At 42.5% G+C, this 18,290-nt stretch overlaps 2 protein-coding genes across 2 annotated transcripts; one reads left to right on the plus strand and one right to left on the minus strand.

The window, feature by feature from the left end:
* Positions 1-1,377: 1,377 nt before the first annotated feature.
* LOC120113003 (uncharacterized) lies at positions 1,378-6,487 on the minus strand. Its single transcript, XM_039133340.3, has 2 exons — positions 5,256-6,487; positions 1,378-3,605 (listed from the first exon to the last, which is right to left on the minus strand). The coding sequence occupies exon 1, from the start codon at positions 6,273-6,275 to the stop codon at positions 5,265-5,267; it is 1,011 nt and encodes a 336-aa protein (XP_038989268.2). The 5' UTR covers positions 6,276-6,487; the 3' UTR covers positions 1,378-3,605; positions 5,256-5,264.
* A 5,179-nt stretch (positions 6,488-11,666) lies between these two features.
* Positions 11,667-18,205, plus strand: LOC103719863 (heat stress transcription factor A-3). The gene is made up of 2 exons (XM_089930310.1): positions 11,667-12,468; positions 16,856-18,205. Exons 1-2 carry the CDS (start codon positions 12,088-12,090, stop codon positions 18,080-18,082), a joined length of 1,608 nt encoding a protein of 535 aa, XP_089786436.1. The 5' UTR covers positions 11,667-12,087; the 3' UTR covers positions 18,083-18,205.
* Positions 18,206-18,290: the final 85 nt, after the last annotated feature.

The raw sequence follows: 18,290 nt of genomic DNA on the forward strand, positions 1-18,290 counted from the left end.
TGGGATGATATTGTACCTCGATTTTGGGATGACTTAATACACGAGACAGAGACTTAAAGAATATACAATTTTTTTATTAATATGTTTGTTGTACCTTTTAGATTATATTCAATGATTTAGATTTTTTTTTGATTGCTAATATTGAAGCTGTTGATGGTTGTAAAGTCTTTCCTTCAACCCCTGTGTGTATTATATCTGTAACCCCGATATATTATCTATCCAAGTGTATTGCATCAAAGTGTAGAACCTAATTGCAGCATGGTGGTTAAAAAGTTTGTTTTTTTCTATATTAATAGTCAAAATTCATTAGTACGTATTCTTTTTTCCCAATAAATTAGAGGATTTTAGCTCTACTATGGAAACTTTTTTGCAAATTTATTTTATGCATTAGCACCTGTATATCTGATTTTATATTTTCAAATGAAGATTTAGAAAACAATCGATATAACACTATAGCTTCTTTATAACAATTTTTGCAGATCTTTTTTATGTTACATGGCCACTATTTAATCATTATTTAATTATAGTGATCATTATATAATGAAAATAGAAGCCACTGTCGACGGTATCGTCATTTATTTGAGTAAAAAATTAATATTTTAAATTCTAAATTTCGACGCTAGCTGGAATATATAATTATTTATTTTTTCAAAGCTGTTTAATCTGTTTTTTTGGTATAAATTTGCTATTCCATTTAAGAAAATCTGTGTTTGCTAAGAACTTAAACAATATTTCAAGTAAATAAAATAATATGTTTGACGAATTATAGAGCATTAACTTTTATTATTTATTAAAGTCCATAAAATAATCAATTTTTTGTGGCGACGGATGGAGAAAATAATGAAATAAGAAGAAAAAAATATACAATATTTATATGGTTCAGTTTATTGATGTACGTTCACAGATAGAAATGATGCAAAAATTTTACTATAAAAATATGAAGATTGCATAGTACAAGGTTTGCTCTCAAATTCTATCCTTCCAATACACTTGATCTCCAAAACACTTAATTGTTCTTTTTTTTTTAAGAATTATAAGAAATATATAATAATAGTATAAGTTGATTTGAACTCAAACTAGTATACTATAATAATTATATTTGCCTGGCCCGAAAAAAGCCACTTTGTGGGCTTATAAATTTAAGGCATACTCAACAATTTTACTTGGGGATTGACGATATTTTCATTACAATGCGAGCTTTTAAATACATCACGCCATTATGGTAGACTTTGCAGAAACCACTATTGATCATTATAGCGGTCATTATCACCGTCATTTATCCCAAAAACTAGTATATTTTTTTTTGTATGAAGATAATTACTACTAAATAATTATAAAATATTGGAAAATAACATCATTATCTTTTCATTCTACTCTGGTTGGATTATAAGTGTTATTTTTTTGGACCATACAATCATTTTTTGAGAAAAAAGTAATAAAAAAAATTATTTTGAAAATAGTAATTTATTTAGACAAAAATATAAATAAAAAAAAGGGTAGATATCTGCATTGAAGCAGACAGTCACGGTGAGGGATGGCAATGCTGCAAGTATGACGATATAACGGGAGGTGCCAAATTTTGACTGGGGGCATCGGCGTCAATTTGGTCGCAAAGTGTCCCCCCTACTTTCCCATTTCAGAATATCAGTAATCGAAGCAATAATGATCAATTGGGACGTACAACCTAACACATGAACCTCCAGAGATAACTTGCGCAGGGAGCTTGCAGCGTGCGCGAGGCGACGAGGAGGCTCGGCTGCTGCTCCGACTATAATACCCTCGGATCTGCTCTCCTGGACCCCGCGGATGGCTGATTTTTCCGGCGGGTACTGCAGTGGTCGCGAAAGAAACGATCGATCGTCTTTCGCAGCATCGACCGTTGGATATCTCTATGCACAAATCTAGAAGCATTTCGAACTCTCGGTTTACCTGTCTTTATAGATCTCGAAGCCACGATTGCGCGATTCAATGGTGCATTTTTCTTCTTTCTTTGAAAAATACGGCCCCTTGTCTCAATCCATATTGGCTGATCTCGATTAAACGAGCCCACGAATCTCCCCGGCCCTAGGTTGCATCTTTTTCTTCTTAACTTCAGTGGCACTGTTCATGCAAAATTAGTGTGCGCATATAATGTATCAAAAAAAAATGATTTCCCCTCCCTCCACACACACGCGCGCGACTTGCCTCCCGCGGACCAGATGCATGCCTTGCGCCAGAAAAGTGGCGCTAAAGAGAGATGCACTGGATTGCGATAAGTGACGCCTACATGACGTTTTACCATCGATCCCACTCGCGAATTGCACCGGCCCCTGTGGATTATGCGAATTGCACCACCCCTCTTTGCCAATAAGCAAATAGACAATGGGAACGATGCATAGCACTATGCACGAAGAAACAGGCTACTAGTAGGAGTAAATATTGAATGGCGTACAAGGGTGCAAATTAGTTATGATAAACCTACGGAAAATTGGGCACCAGAGTCCAGGTCCCACCTCTATCGTAATTCATTACCGCAATAAGTTTCGGTGAATCTTATTAATTGGTTGCCGATGGAGATTACAATATTAGCTAGCGTTTTCATCAGATGCAAGCGAAATTGGTATCTCTGATAGTACTGCACCGCCACTCGACCTTATCTGAAATGTTGTGGACTCTATCCAAGAGGAAGTAGTTTAATGAACTCCAAAAGTAGAATGGAAGGGATGCATTTCATTGTTTTTGTGGTGGTTTAGAGTAGAATAACTCTGCACTGCAGAGGTAGCCCATTGTAAGACGAATGGGCGTGATTCAAAGTAGGTGCATCTCACAACAGCTCCGTGGCGAAAAGCGCTCCAATCTCCTCACACCATGCATCAGGCCGGGCAGAAATGGAGAAGTTCTAATAGCATGATTGGCCTCCCACTTAGCATTTTTCTGTTGCCACGTACCACGCTCTCATGCGAGAAACCAACCCTATGCGATGAAGGATAAAGAAGGAAAAGCCTCTTAAAAGTTGTCTCGAAAGGACAAATTAATGGAGCACAGTCCAAGTGCCTTGCTTGGTGATTTAACCTTAGTGTACAGTGTCAATTTTTTTTTGGGTGATTTAGGACGAGTTTATCTTGGTCGCTACATTTTTGCTCGAGAATTTCATGGTAGAAGAAGAAAGGATTGAAACAAACGAATTTTGAAGGCCTAATCACGTAACGCGCGTCATAGATTATATAATCTTAAAGAGAAGACCTGATCGTTTACCGAAAAAGAGAAGACCTGATATGGGGATAAATAAGTTATTTACAAAAAAAAAGAAAAAGAGTTAGCGAACCACCGAGAACTTGCTTGGATCTACTATACCTAGGCAAGAGAAAAGGGGTTCCATTTCAAGCGGTATCGATGCTTGCTTTGATTCCAAATTAGCAGAAAGAGAATTGGTAAAGGTCTAATAATTGATAAAATAGGTAGTGAAAGAAAAAAGAAAGCTAGTTGGGAAAGAGCATACGGATACGATTCCAATTGACGTCGATCCTCGCTTCATAGTAGCATGAGCTTTAACCCGGTCTACCTGCAGGCTTAAGCTCCGGCGACGTGGGATGGGATGGGTAGATGGGGTCAGAACTCCTCTTGTTCTAAAAAACAAAACAAAAAAAAAAAGTGAAAAAAAAGGATAGCGATGGCATCTTGGTAATGTTAAAAAAACTGGACTAAGACCAGAAATAAAAATTCGTCCCGTCACCTGGTGTCAATAACACGAGCCCAACTTTGGCCCTTCATTGTTCATTCTTACGTTCATTTTCATAGTCAGTGTGTACGTCTAAACATTCTTTTTCCTTTTCCCTCAACTTGCTCACGTGTAACCAAGGACATCTTACACTTTATCATCTATTACTTGTTATTTTCAAAGAAAAAACAATGAGAAAGAAAGAAGAGATACCCATATTACGTCCATCTTGCACAGATTTTCCAGTTTCTCTATAACACAGAATTCCCTTTTGGGATCTTCTCCGGACCCATGGTTTTAACATATTATCACAATTCGTTACAACTGCTTTAGGAAATCTCCATCCAGACATGCAAGAAGCAGCCAAAAACCATGTGTTTTACGATGCCTGTAGTGATATTCTCTTACAGAACTCAATCTGTTATTTGTAACATGCACTAACTAGTTTAATAATGATGTTAGACAAATTTTTTCTCTTGATACCTTTGATAATATCTATGATAACATTAAACAGTAAAAACAACTTATAAGAGTACTCTTCCTTTCTCTCAGAAAAAAAAAAAAACTTAATGGCTGTTATATTGCCAGTACAAGGCATTAAGGTCCATTACAATGGCTACCGATGTGGATAAAAAATGTAATATTATCATAATATGGAAACTAGTTCTTACTAATATTTTAGTCATACGGCAAACGTTGTAACCGTTACAGCAGGTTTACCGAATAAAGGACACGAACATCGCACACTGAGGCATAGTTTGGTTGTCGATAAAAATGGAGATTATTATAGCCAAGCTCTTGCACCCTTTTAGATGGTATAGTTATTCAGTCGGATAAAACAAAATCCGTGATTGGATGGAGAGTCGTCATACCGTACAATGATTGCACTGTGGAAACATAAAGTATTTCATTTTATTATAAAAAGACAAATACGCCCCCCCTTGCAGTTCCACTCAGGGCAGCTTTTTGAGTATATCCGAAATTAATTAAGTATAAGAAATCTGCATAAGGTACGGATCCACAGTTACGGCCATCAACGGTAGTGTCCCGATCAATGGAAATACGTGTGTGGCAGCGAATACTAATCCATCCCCTTGCATAGGATTTTTTGCTAACCAAATTTGAGTTAGAGAGCAATGCTATTTACGACACAAGTGCATTCCCAAGTGGTTTAAAAAGGTGGGTTTGTTAAGTTTCTTCATTGGCTAATAACAGCATGATTAAAGACATGAAGAAGTGCAGCTGTGCAAGTTTGGAAGAGAGGAAATCTTCTAGCACGATGGCTCTAAGGAACATGGCTCAGGCTACAGTGGACATAATAGATTCATAATAGATGGATTAGAAGCATGGGTTCAAGGTACATCCGTTCATTCCTCTGGCAGCGTCGCAAAGCTAACAGCATGACGGCCAACACCCCACTACAACTATCTACGACTTGCTACAGCCCGCCTTCTCTAATTAAATAACTCCACAAAATATTATATCATATATCATAGATAGAGAGGCACGACAGCATCTACGAATTGTAAGTATTGGAGAGAGGCTACGGTAAGCTTACCAGGCGGTTTCAGGGTCTCGCCGCCCGACGGTGGCGGGTCACCGTCGGCAGCTTCCGCCACGGGTCGAGGACGGAGTCCCGGTAACGCGACGGCAGCGCCTGGTTCCGCCCGCGCTTCGATCGGACGATGGGGGCCGAATCCACGTACAGATCGAACGGCAGCCACCCTGCCCCTCTCCTCTTCGAGCCTTGCGCCACCCCCGCCGCTCTTCTCTTCGACGGCCTCTCCTCCTCCGCGTCCGCCGTCTCCTCCTTCTCCTTCGCCGGCTCCTCGTCGAACAACCCGCCGGAGACCTGCCGCACCGCCTCCAGGAGCAGGTCCAGATAACCCCCGCTTCCGTTGCCCTTCCTAGGATTCCTACCCGCTTCATCCCGTCCTTCTCCGGCGCCGCCGCCTTTGGTTTCTTTCGCCTCTTCGTCCCGTTCTTTCTTGACGACCTCCACCACCGCCTCCTCCTCTTCGTCGCCGTCGTCCGCTTTCCTCGATGGAGCAGTCGTGATCCCGGATGATTCTTTGGCTCCTTCCGCCGCTTCCTTCCGGCTTTCCTCCTCCGGATCGCATTCGCCTTCGGAGCTCCTCCCCGCCGGGGAGATGGCGCGGCTCTCCTCCACCGCACGCGGGGCCCTCCCCGAGCCCTTCTCCACCGTCGACTCCTCCCCGGACTCCGCTCGCTCGGCAACATCATCGGCAACCACGACGCTCTGCGCGGTGGGGTCCCCACCCTCCTCCTCCTCCTCCTCGTCGTCGTTCCCCGACGATCCTCCTGCTCCTGCTCCGATCTCCGGCGGTGGGCCCAATCTGAGGTTCAAATCGATGCCGAACCCTAGCCCTCCCGCACGCGCCGCCTCGGAATTACCGCCGCGGCGCTCGATTGGTGGAGGAGGGACGGTGGAGATGATGGCGATGATCTTGGCCAGACCGGCCTGGGCCTTAGAGGTACCGACGCGCACCGCAGCGGTCCGGAGGTGGTGAGAACAAGAAAGCGGCGCCATCGTCGACCGATCGAAGCTTCTTCTCATCTCACCTCGACCTCCTCTCCCCTCCGCCTCGTCCCGCCATCCCCTCCGCCTCCTCCGCCATCGCCCCAGCCAAGAAACAATTTGTTTCCTTCGATTTTTATCTTCGCCCGAACCCGTACCTAGGAAGTAATATAAGCCCAGAGAGAGAGAGAGGAGCGATTACGAGGAGGAAAAAACGACCAGCTTTTAATTTTTTTTAAAAAAAGTACAACGCGAGAGAGAGAGGGTTTGAGGCTTGAGATAATGATTATCTCCGAATTTTGTTTTCTTGTAATATTAATTAATTAATCAACTAATATAAAGTTTTTTCCGCATAGGCTCCTGACGTGTTTCGCTTGTGAACGTGTCGGCAAGAGATCGGTGGCGGGCTGGACGTGTCGCCAGGTATGCTAGGGAGGCGGGGACTGCTTTCGCGCGAGGGGCAAAGTTGGGAAAAGGGCAGGTAAGTAGCTGACAGGGAACTGAGGGAAGTACGTGGCTTCGCGCTTCGGGCCCGGTTGCTGGGCCGGGCCGGGCCGAGTTGGGGGTTCCAACCGATCCAGTAGCCGGCGGTTCGGCTCGCGTGAGGCGGAGTGGCGGGGCCCACTGCCTAGGGATCTAACGGTCGCATAGTCCGTAGGGCGCAACTGCCACAGCCCTTAGAGAGTGCTGCGGTCCCTCCCTGAAGAGAGAATCGCGTCCGGATCCCGTTGGCGGATAGTGGGGTTTTTTCTTTCTTTTCTTCTTTTTGCCGCTGGGGGTAGACGGACGGACTTGATTTCGCCTCCCGGGAACAGCTTCCATTGATGAGGGCGCAGCAGCAGGAGCCATTTGTCGTGCTTGCTTGAATGATTTCGTTCGCGCCCTCGCATTCACAGGGAATTTTTTTTTTTACAAATTAGGCAGAAAGACGCTGCGTCGAGCGAGAGCTCATTCGCTCTACTAAAACGAGTACGGGAACGCTTTTCTTTTTCCTAAATAAAAAAGGGCACAGCCTCGAAATTAAAGAGATATCTGTGTAAAGCAACAGCAGAAGCGTCTTCCAGCTTGTGCAGTCAACATGCATGACTAGCTCATAGAAGCCGTCAGTCCAGGTCCACGCATGGGAACAGGAAGCAGAATAAGAGCAGCAATGGTTCCTATATATATATATATATAAAATATAACACCAATAACACGATCTGTCGTTCAGTTGTCTTGTCGACAAATGTGGGAGCGTAAAAATTTGTCAAGCTGAGCCACGGCTTTCGAAGATATTGGACAGACGCAGGTGGACGGTAGCTATAAACGACTAATTGTCGATGAATCACCCTCTGGTCGGTATATCGGACCACGTTCGATCTTACCAAAAGAGAGAGAAAAAAAAATAAGCGGACTTTGAGTTCATTAGTAGTATTACCGGTTTGATGCGTCTTTACTTGTCCATGGAACTTTCTACAACCATACTGCAAGTATGTGCGCGCACAATAGATTTTACATGACTAATATAATTATTGGGAATTTTTTCTTAAAGTTTGACTTGTGGGAGGCCCATGGTCATATAACCTCAGAAAAAAAAATAATCTGCCATACATATCTCAGTCATGGGATATTCTTGGATTTGAGGTTGTATAGGATCGATTTCTACTCATGTATGCCGTGCATAAGTTGGAGCCACCATATTTCGTGGGGAGCTTGGTCAAAAAATAATTTTGCGACCTATGGCTTGACACTGCTTTTATAAGTATCGATACTAATCACCAGCTAATGATCATTGTTCAACGTGGGATGTGGCGGTTGAGGATTAACGCAAAACTTGAAGGTGGTATCAGTGAGACCCCATATGCATGTGTTCAGCCAATCACCGACGTAAATACTTCTACGTCTCTCAAAGGACGGTCAAGTAGTGATCGGCAGCAGGTTATCCACAGCCTTTTCCATTTTCTCAACACCTCTGGCTAACTGCGGTCAAGAGTGGAATCAATCAAGAAAAAGTATACTACCTAGAGGTCCGAAAAGATCGGGCATGCAGTAGCCGTCGGACATACATTAACTGCTGAGATGTCCGTAATCATGCAGCAACTGGCCTCATAAATGGTCTTTAACTACTTTTAATATACTTTGATTTAGGAACGGATGGAGCTTCATTATTAGCTAGTTGGCTGGATACGTCCGTGGTGCTTTGCTATTGGTCGTCGGTTGATCTGGCCGGTAACCATCGTCACTCCCAAGCCACATCAATTTGCAGCCTGCCTTCATATTCTACATATCTTAACGAGCCGACGCCAAGAGCCAATGAATCAACTTAAGACGCGACTTTTTCACCAAAAAAAGAAAAGAAAAACATAAGCTGTCCCTCTCTGGTTCGTGCGACTTTTCTTTTTGTTGTTTTTTGTTTTTTGGTTTCATGTTTTGCTTTCTGGACGGGAACGGATGATCCGTGCGAATGGCGTCGAAAAGTCAAGACCTGAAAAGCGACACGGTTGACAACGGACTACAGAGCGACTGCTCTTCCAAACGCTCGACGAAGCGAGTCTAACAAGAATCTGCCTCCACTCACATCGCCGTGGAAAAGAAAGAAAGAAAGAAAGAACATGGTGATGCTTCTACAGAATAGCGGAGCATCGTTACCAATTAAAGCTTTGAAAGCAAGGAAGAGGGCACATCATGAAACTCCTATCCCTTTAAATAAACTTACTTGTCGAATAGCCAGCATTCGCGTTACTGAATGCTCTAGACCTCGACTTTGACAACATAGTTCGACAGTCACCACTGGTTTGCCTAAGACTCGCCGGGATGTCCACGCGCGAATGCCATTTTTAAATTTCTTTCCACTCCCAGCTTCCCTGAGTTCTCAAGACCCGGCTTTTCTTCAGCTCAGTCTTTACCTGGTCAAGCTTTCTTAAGAGAGCTCATTGTTAAGTCGAGCCCACTTGAGCTTGTTCCCCTTACTTATGGGCTGGGCAATAAAATGCTGTTACAGAAGCTCATAAAGGTTCATTAGTGGAACTGCCAAAGATTGCTCCTTCTTCAACATTACTTTTAGTGCATGGTCTCACATTTTTCCCCTCAAAATGTTAATGTCAAGAGTATCATGTCGGATTTATTTGCTCTAATTAGGCAAATTTTGGATCGTCTTCGATAAGATTCGAGATGGCTTTTACCTGGTTCAGGGAATGGATCCGATGTATATATGGACGCTATCCACTGGTGTGCAAGAAGAGAGTCGAATTCCATCTGTTGAATCATTAATTAAGGACCGTTCGACCCAGTGATTCATCCATTGAAGCGGCTGCTATGGATAGACTGGGTGATTATGATTTAAGACAGCCACGAAATATGGCACTTGGCATCTCATGTACTCATGGCACAGCAAAGGATGCCGTGGATAAGCTTGCCGGACACGCAGATGGGTTAACACCATATATATGTGAAATAATGACTATGGATTTTAATTATCAGCATGAGATGGTTCAACAATTTTCTGAGATCATACATAAAGAGTTGTGATAACGGATATGAAATTTAAAATGCATTAAGAATTAAGACTGGCTTTTCGTGCATAGTTTGTCCACGACCTCCGCCTCCCCTACCATCACCATCTTTATCATCCATGACCTCTGCTTTGCATGGCCTATATAGGTTATAGAACACTGCAATACTGGCACATCGGAGGCTGATAACTGGTTAATCATAGCATTAGTAATTGGATCTGAATGAATTTGAGCTCTTAGCCCTCTTAATAATTTCATACAAAAGTTTGTTGAAGCAGTAGATTGTTGGTGCGGCACGTTTGACATAAGTTTAAAGCTACATTTTGAAGGAAAGATTTTTTGCCATTGTCACCAGAAATTTTTGCGGTCGGGCTACCAACCAATTTTTGTTAATATTAATAATATGTTAATATATCTTCTTTTTTTTTTAGTATATCTATTTGTTATGAAGGGGCTGCTGATATTTGATATTCTTTAAAAATGGGTTTATCAAAATGATGAGCACAAAACCGTTTGATCTAAACTTGTTTCCGTCCTAGTGCCCACCCCTTTTTATGCATTTGAGAAGTCTATCTCTGTGCGGCGTAAGGCTGCAAATGGGTCGGGTCGACCCGTGACCCGACCCGACCCGATCCGCGTAGACCCGACCCGACCCGAATTTTAGGACCCGCGGGTCCGGGTCGGGTCCTAAAATTGGACCCGAATCATTTTTTGGGTCGGGTCTGGGTTTACCAAACGGACCCGACCCGACCCGAATGGACCCGAAGAGAGAGAGAGGAAAAGCAAAAGAAAGTCTTTTCTTTTTCTTTTTCTTTTTCTTTTTTTTTTTTGGCATGGGTTGTGGTACTGTTGGTCAGTGTGGGAGGATAGCAAGTTAGCAACAAGCATAGGTTCACAGAATCCAAAGGAACGTCGGCCCGTCAGGATTCTCTCTCGATCTATTACACTGTTGAGACCTCTGGTGTCTCGGTAGCTGCCTTTTTTTTTTTCCTTCTGTTTTTTGGTTTTTGTTTCTTTTAACTTTTGAAGGGAGAAAGTGAGGGAACACTGCAACTGAATATGGGTCATGTGCCAGTTTTCTGTAATGGAATTGGATTTTGGAAGAAGGTCTGGGATTTTTTTTGTCCTCGTGAGAGGGGAGTTGGGAGACACCGAGTTCCGTCCAATCAGTCATATAGATAAAAAATAGTGTGATATGAAATTTGGCTTGTAGACCGACTTAGTTAGCAAGTCATGGGACATCTGTTCTGACTGGAGCTCAATTGCAAAGTCTTTCAAGTCATGGGTCACCCAGCACCTCATAATTATGATATGACCAAATTAGATTTGCTCAAATTTTTTTCCAAAAGCACAAAAAAATTGGACCCGATCGGACCCGGACCCGACCCGAATCAGACCCGGACCCGACCCGAACCCGACTCGGACCCGACCCGACCCAACCCGATCTTCAACCGGGTCAGGTCCGGGTCCAAAATTGGGACCCGAACAAAAAACCGGGTCGGATCGGGGTCACCTAGGACCCGACCCGACCCGACCCATTTGCACCCCCAGTGCGGCGTGATGCTGGATTTAAATAGAAAAGGCTATTATTAGTGCTACTTTAATTTTAGAAACGAAATGATGCCAAGTTTGTCCGGTCCAACCGGCTAAATAGGTTCCGTAACATCATCCTAAGTAATAATCCACGACACGCATCACTTATGGATGCATTTTGTTTGCGTAGACATTTGGACATTTTTGGGTGAGTATTTATTTCATTCAGATTGTGCTACAGGTGCAACCTATGCAGTAATTTAATGGTCAATCCCATTATATTCTCCTCTTGTCTATTAATATTTATTTAATTTATGGGCCCTAGCGTGGGCCCATTTATCGTGTCGGGCAAGCCGGTTTCCTCGGTCCGAAGGCAAACCAATATCTCAACCCACCGGTCTCTCTCCGTGAGGGCGCCGACTCCCACCGCCATTCCCGTATCGCTCTTCCTTCGCTGCCGCGGCCAGGAAGATATTGATCTTCCCGTCCAGTCCGGCAAAAATATCTCACCCTGCCCCGCCCCACGCTTATATCTTGCCTGGGGCCTCCCGATGGGATCCGAGTCGTGCCCTCTATCATCATCTAATCCCCGCCTTCTCTGAGGCGGTTACTCGTCCCACCTTCTTCCTTATAAATTTTATTTCCTCCCCTCCCCAGGCCCCAACCTTCCTCCTGGGCCGACCAAATCTCTCTCTCTCTCTCTCTCTCTCTCTCTCTCTCTCTCTCTCTCTCTGTGTGTGTGTGTGTTGAATCTCGAAACCTTCTTGGGAGGATCGGGTTTTCCCCTTTCTTCTTCCTCCTCCTCCTCCTCCTCGTCGTCTCCCTTCATGGAATTTGGAGCACCCTCTGCTTCCAAACCCCGCGCTTCTTCGCCTCTGGAGCCCAAGATCGAGCCATTCGGGGAAATCTTGGACTTATCCCCCCAGCCTCCGCCGCCGGTTGCGGAAAAGCTTTTATCCTCCTCGTCGTCATCGTCCGGGGTTGCTGCGCCTCGGCCCCTGGAGGCTCTCCAGAGCGCGCCGATCCCGCCCTTCCTCTCCAAGACCTATGAGCTTGTGGACGATCCCTCCCTGGATCCGCTCATCTCGTGGGGTTCCACTGGGAGGAGCTTCGTGGTGTGGGATCCCGTCGAGTTTGCGAGGGCCGTTCTGCCCCGGAACTTCAAGCACAACAACTTCTCCAGTTTTGTCCGCCAGCTCAATACTTATGTGGGTATTGCGCAAAAACTTTGCCGGAGACGGCTCTCGTCGTTTGTATGTAATTTTTTCTTTCTTTATTTTATTTATTTTTTATCTTGTTCTTTCAGTCTATATTCTTATATTCGTCCTTTGTTGTTAACGAGCATTGGATTTTAATCAAATGATTGCCCCGATAGATTGATTACTGCTGAGGACTGTATTGTGTAGGATCGCAGCCTTTAATCTCATTGATGCTGCACGTATTTCATGCTGTATTCTTCCTTGATGTATACTCTCGAATCTGAATATGTAAATATATGGATATCTACTTTTGAGACGAATCGTATGTTGTCCGGCTCATCAACCACTGCTTTGTAATCTCCATTGGAAGTTCCTCTGTACGTCGTGTCTGTTTTTGTAAATTGTACATGGAACCTGTAACCACTAGATGAAAATCGCCAAGACTAGGCAGAATCTGCGTCCGTCGCTTCTACAAGATTAGTTTGTTGATTACACAAGTGCTTTCGGATTGGAGATGACCTCTTGGAGTAAAGCTCACGTTCACGGGTAAGCATCGAATTCACATGGATACTACAGATATCAAATGAAGTATTTGCTTGCAACTAGCACTGCCATTCAAGTATATTTATACTATGAACCATTTGTTTTTCAATAATTTCATGAATTTGCTTCTGTAGAGGTTCTAGCTGTTTCATTTTCACTTTCTAGCATTTTTTTCACTTTCCTCAGCCGTCTCCTCATTATCTGCCTTCTTGTCATCTGGTATTCATATGTTTTCTATTAGCGGCACAATCTCGTGGGAGAGAAATGTCAACCGAGATTCTCTGGGTGTACCTCCTTATATGCAGGTGGAACATTCCGCATATCTGACGGTTTTGTACTGTGGCTTTTCCTGGTTCCTAAAATGGCTAAGCCTTAGTTGTTTGTCATCACATACTAGACTAGGAAATATTGGTTGTAATTTTAGTAACCGGTTTCAAAAAGATTGTTATGATACAGTGCAACCACTTATACGGAGCAAAGCCAAATCATAAGGAGGTCTATCCCCAGAACCAGACATAACAATTATTTCTGATGACAAATTCTAGTTAAGTTGGGAGGGAAGTACTGAGTTTTCGTGAACAAGTCAATGTGCTGATAGCTTGATCTGGAAGCAACAGATAATACAGACTGAAGTGCTGGAAAAATTGATTATTGACTTTGATTAGCTTTATCATGCTTTAGTGGTTGGGTTATATGTTGTCTTGATAACACCCTTTCATCTCATCACCGTGGCCAATGGAAATGAAATGTGGTATCTTAGATCATTCGCAAGAAATGGAGCATGACAACATCCATACAATTGTGGATATTGCATGATATTTGGCTTTGGCATCTGAAGTAAAAGGCATTCCACTTGTTGCCCTTTTTTGAGATGTGAGATTCTTGGAAAGAAAAGATACATTAGCTTATAAATAGGTAGTAATAGATTAGCATAAACTCAACTTTATGCTTTAGCAAGGAGACCAAAGAGTGAAAGGAGCATGCCATAGGCTCCTAACATACAATGGAGAATATGCAACTATTTATGACCAAGGTTCGCCAAACCGGTACCGAAGGTTGTACTAACCAGTGATCAGTTCGGCATGGTACAAGTCTATAATGTGTTGTTCTGGGATGTATTGAAATAGGAAGAGTTGGAGAAAGAGGGGGAGAGGGAGAAGGAGAGAGAAAGAGTCAGAGTGGGAGGAGGGGGGAGAGGCAGAGAGAGAGAGGGCTCGAAAACCCCTCGTCGTTGTCAGGGAGGAGGGGAGAGAGAGGAAAGAAGGGAGAGGGCTGAGGGAAACCCTAACTCTAAACCTAAAGGGAAGACAGGGCGGGATGGAGGGAGAAGGGGGAACGCTTACCGATGATGCTAGGTGGATGGGAGTCTCTTGAAAGATCGCGAATCGAGCCGGGGGGGGGGGGGGGGGGTTGTGTGTGGAGGGGGCCTTATAGCAAGTCGGAGAGCTTTGCTACAGGGCTAGAGGGGGATTTAATCAAATTGGAACTAGTTCGTCCTATTTACCAAGCCAACAGGATAAACCATCTCGATTCCCCATGATTCGGGGGGGTACGGCCAACCATTTTTAGGAGAGATGTATGCTGGTCAGTGGGCAAATTAGATGACTAGATAAAAAATGTCAGAAATGCTAGGCAAGAGTAATGGTCTAAATTAGATTTTTTTTTTCGATTTCAGATTTGTTGGTTCAAAATCATGAAGATTCTTAGAGAATATTTAAACTCCTGAAAATTAGAATTGCAATTCTTGAGAGTCAAGAAATGCTTTCTTTAGAAAAAACAAATATTTTGATTGATCACTGATCGATTTTTGATTGATATGTGTCCAAAAGAGTTTATGTGGTTATTGGTTTGGTTCTATTGTCATTTTGGCCTCCTTGAATGCAAGGCTGGATGGAGATCCAAAAATTCCACAAAAAAAATTCGTAACTATATATTCAATACATTCATGTAATTTAAAGATATTCAATATAATATTGTGCTTTCTTGTATGCTTGGGCATATAGCTATTTATGAGCTTTTCAATGTGCTAATTAAGTGAGGGCCAAATGCATTTTTTTTAAACTGTATTTTTTGAATCTTTCACCTAGTAGTATATCAAAAATGACCCGAATGACATAAAAAATGCAGTTATAGTAAATATAATACCTTCCTACATTTATCTATTATCTATGCAAGACTTCACAATACTCTAGTCAGCATAAGATTTTAAACAACCCAAATTGCTGACTTTTCTGAGGAATGTTTAACTAAATCTTAAGATCCTAGTTTTGAGGCGCTCAAAAATTACCTAGTATTCTCTAAACACCTTCCTGATCTCTTAAATAAATCCTAGAAGACATAGACAACTGAAGTAAAATAACATAAAATCTACTTTAGATCAGATGGTCAAGTAGGTTAGACATTTTGCTAACATACAATTTTTTGAGTTGCCATCAGTTTAGTGGAGTAAGCGTGTAGGAGAATTGATAACATTCCCAATTAGGTAGATGCAGAATTGGTCAACTTGTAGATGCACCTCTGGTTTGAAGACAAAAGGGCAACTGGAAAAACAGTATAACGAAAATGTTAATCTAGATGGTGGTAAAAGCATGTTGAATTATCAAAGCCTGTAAAATGAGTGTGGTCATCAATTAGTAAGATATGTATAGGAAGGAACATAGTTGTAATAACCCCTTATAAAGTTGACATGGAAACTGCCCGAGGGAAGTGCTTAAGCCAGCATATAGCAAAAGTTCTGAAAATGTTGTGGACATCAGTGTCTGTTGTGGAAGATCGTCTTGTTTTTACCTTTTTCAAGCTGTTCAGAAAATTAAAATAGTTGATACATAGAGGTGTTGCAAAAAGATGGATTTTAGCAACCATTCATGGACCTATCTATGATAAAGGGGGCATGGATCTCCAATCTGGGCCCATCTTCAGAATTTGACCTTATTCGAGGTCCATAGGAGATTTAACATTATATGATGGGTCCTCTGTAAGGTTTCTATGACAGTTGGCCTGAAAAACAATTATAGGCATTTGGAAGAAGGGTCTGAAGGTTTTATTAGGCAACAAGAATATACATGCATACATGTATGTGTGTGTTTATTGGACATGAGACCTCTCCTTTAGAGAGACCCATATTATATCTACTGTAAGACCTACAATATTTTTAACTATTAAAGTGTACACTGCAAGTGCATACAGAATAAACCATAAGAAATATATTATGTAGATATGATTTAGTTAGTGAAAATGGATGGTCAATTGTTCAGCCTTGAGGACCCTGAAGTATTCTCATATTTTATGGTTTTCAATTCAAAATGCTTTTTCAGAATGACCAGGTTTTCTGGAAAGAATTTGAATTAGAAACAAAAACCTCAAAAAAATTTTTATCAGTCTTTATGAATATAATGTGCCTGCATAAATGTTACTCTAGATTTGCAGACTGTATCGAAATATTTTTATACTTCGAAGAGTGGAGCAAAAATATATTACCTTGTCATGCTTTGGCTTGTATTTGGATGCATAAAGCAGCAATTTCTAGAACAGTTAGACCTCCATGTCAGGGATCCTTACCTGTTTCTTTGCCAGGTTATTTTGATGCATGCGTGTTTTGTATAAGCAAGAGTTAGATTCCCTTTTTCTGTTGATTATATGTTATTATGCAAAATATAAATCATCAATCCATTCTTTTCATTTTCACAAAGTCTTTTCTTGTTACCATCCCCTTATGCTCGAAGTGCGGCTAAAATTTGGTTGTCTGGATATGTGAAACTGATTCAAGCAGGATTATGTTTTTGTGCTTTCTTCTTGATGGAGATCTCTCCAATTTTTTCCATATTTTATTTATGAATCTGTGGTCTTCTGTCAGGGTTTCCGCAAGATTGATGCTGATCGATGGGAGTTTGCCAATGAAGATTTTGTAAGAGGAAATAAGCCTTTGTTAAAAAATATAAACAGGCGAAGGTCATCGCAAGTTCAGGAAGTAGGTTCTCAAGTAGGCTTTTCAGCTGAAAATGCGAAGCCTGAATTGGAAGGTGAATTCCACATGTTGAGAAAGGAAAAGAGCGCATTGATGCACGAGGTCATTAAACTGCAACAGGAGCATCTCATGACAGCCCAACAGATGGATGCACTGAACCAGCGGATGCAATCAGCCGAACAGAGGCAGAAGCTGATGGTATCTTTCTTGGCAAAGGCACTCCAGAACCCAAATTTGTTGGCCCATCTTAAGCAGCTGAAGGAACGAAGGGAGATTCCTACAATAAGAAGAAAGTTCCTTAAGCAACAACAAAGCAGCCAAAGCGATGTAGATAAAGCCATGGATCAGCAGACTGGAAAAAAGAGACTAGAATTTAATGGTGCCACTCCTCCTGGACTGCAAGGCATTGAATGTATTGTAAGCAAGCAACTACCAGATAACCTTTTGCAAGATATGGTTGAAAAACTTGGTCTTGATACGAGCAGTGGAGAACTTCTCAGAGGCTCGGTTGAAACTGGACTAGAGGTGCTGGACACATCGTTTCTGGACCCTGATTCTGTTGCCGTCAAGGTGGAGCTTCTAGAGAGCTCTCAGACAGATATGGGCTTCAGTGGTACTGAGTTCTTGGCATCTTTTCCTGAAGATGTAACCCCAGAGAGGATGTTTTCGGATGCTATAATCCCTGCAACTGAATTTGCAAGGCCAGACCCCAGAACTGTTGGCTTCGAGGGAAAGATTGTCATGGACAAAACAGAAGTTACCTCTGCTGGTAGCATGTGCCTCGCAGAAGATACTTCTCAGGAAACAATGTTTTCAGATGCTATAGCATCTGCCAGCAAAACTAGCAGCAGACAGGAGGAAATATGGAGCATTGGTCTAGAGGCAGGAGAAAGCTCATGGAGTTCTTGCCACAATGTTTGGGATAGCCTTGCTCAAGATGCGATAGAGCTAGAAGTTGCCGCTGAACCTGGTGCTCTATGGGATATTGATTTGCAAACACTGGACGAAGATTTGGAGTTTGACAGGTTCTTGGGCAGTGACTTCTCTCACAAGGAACGTGAAAGTAGTCAAGCTGGACCAGCTAACAAAGATCACAAAGAAAAGATGGAACCATAGGATTCATGTGCATCGACCATTAGCACCCTTTTGGGTGCATATAATATTGCCATTTGAAGAAATCGTATAAAGATTTGAACGATCAATACGATATTCACTGATTTTAGTTGTCATTCCAGTTTATTTTTTGGCAGTAGTAACTAATTATTTCCTCTCAAAATTATCTTCATTGTAAGAAGGAACATGGTGCGATGCTTGAGTGGGTGGC

This window comes from Phoenix dactylifera, chromosome 4 (genome assembly GCF_051530095.1).
Source record: "Phoenix dactylifera cultivar Ajwa chromosome 4, Ajwa_hap1_PhDact_Kaust_v1.1, whole genome shotgun sequence".
In the NCBI taxonomy this organism is placed as follows: Eukaryota; Viridiplantae; Streptophyta; class Magnoliopsida; order Arecales; family Arecaceae; genus Phoenix; species Phoenix dactylifera.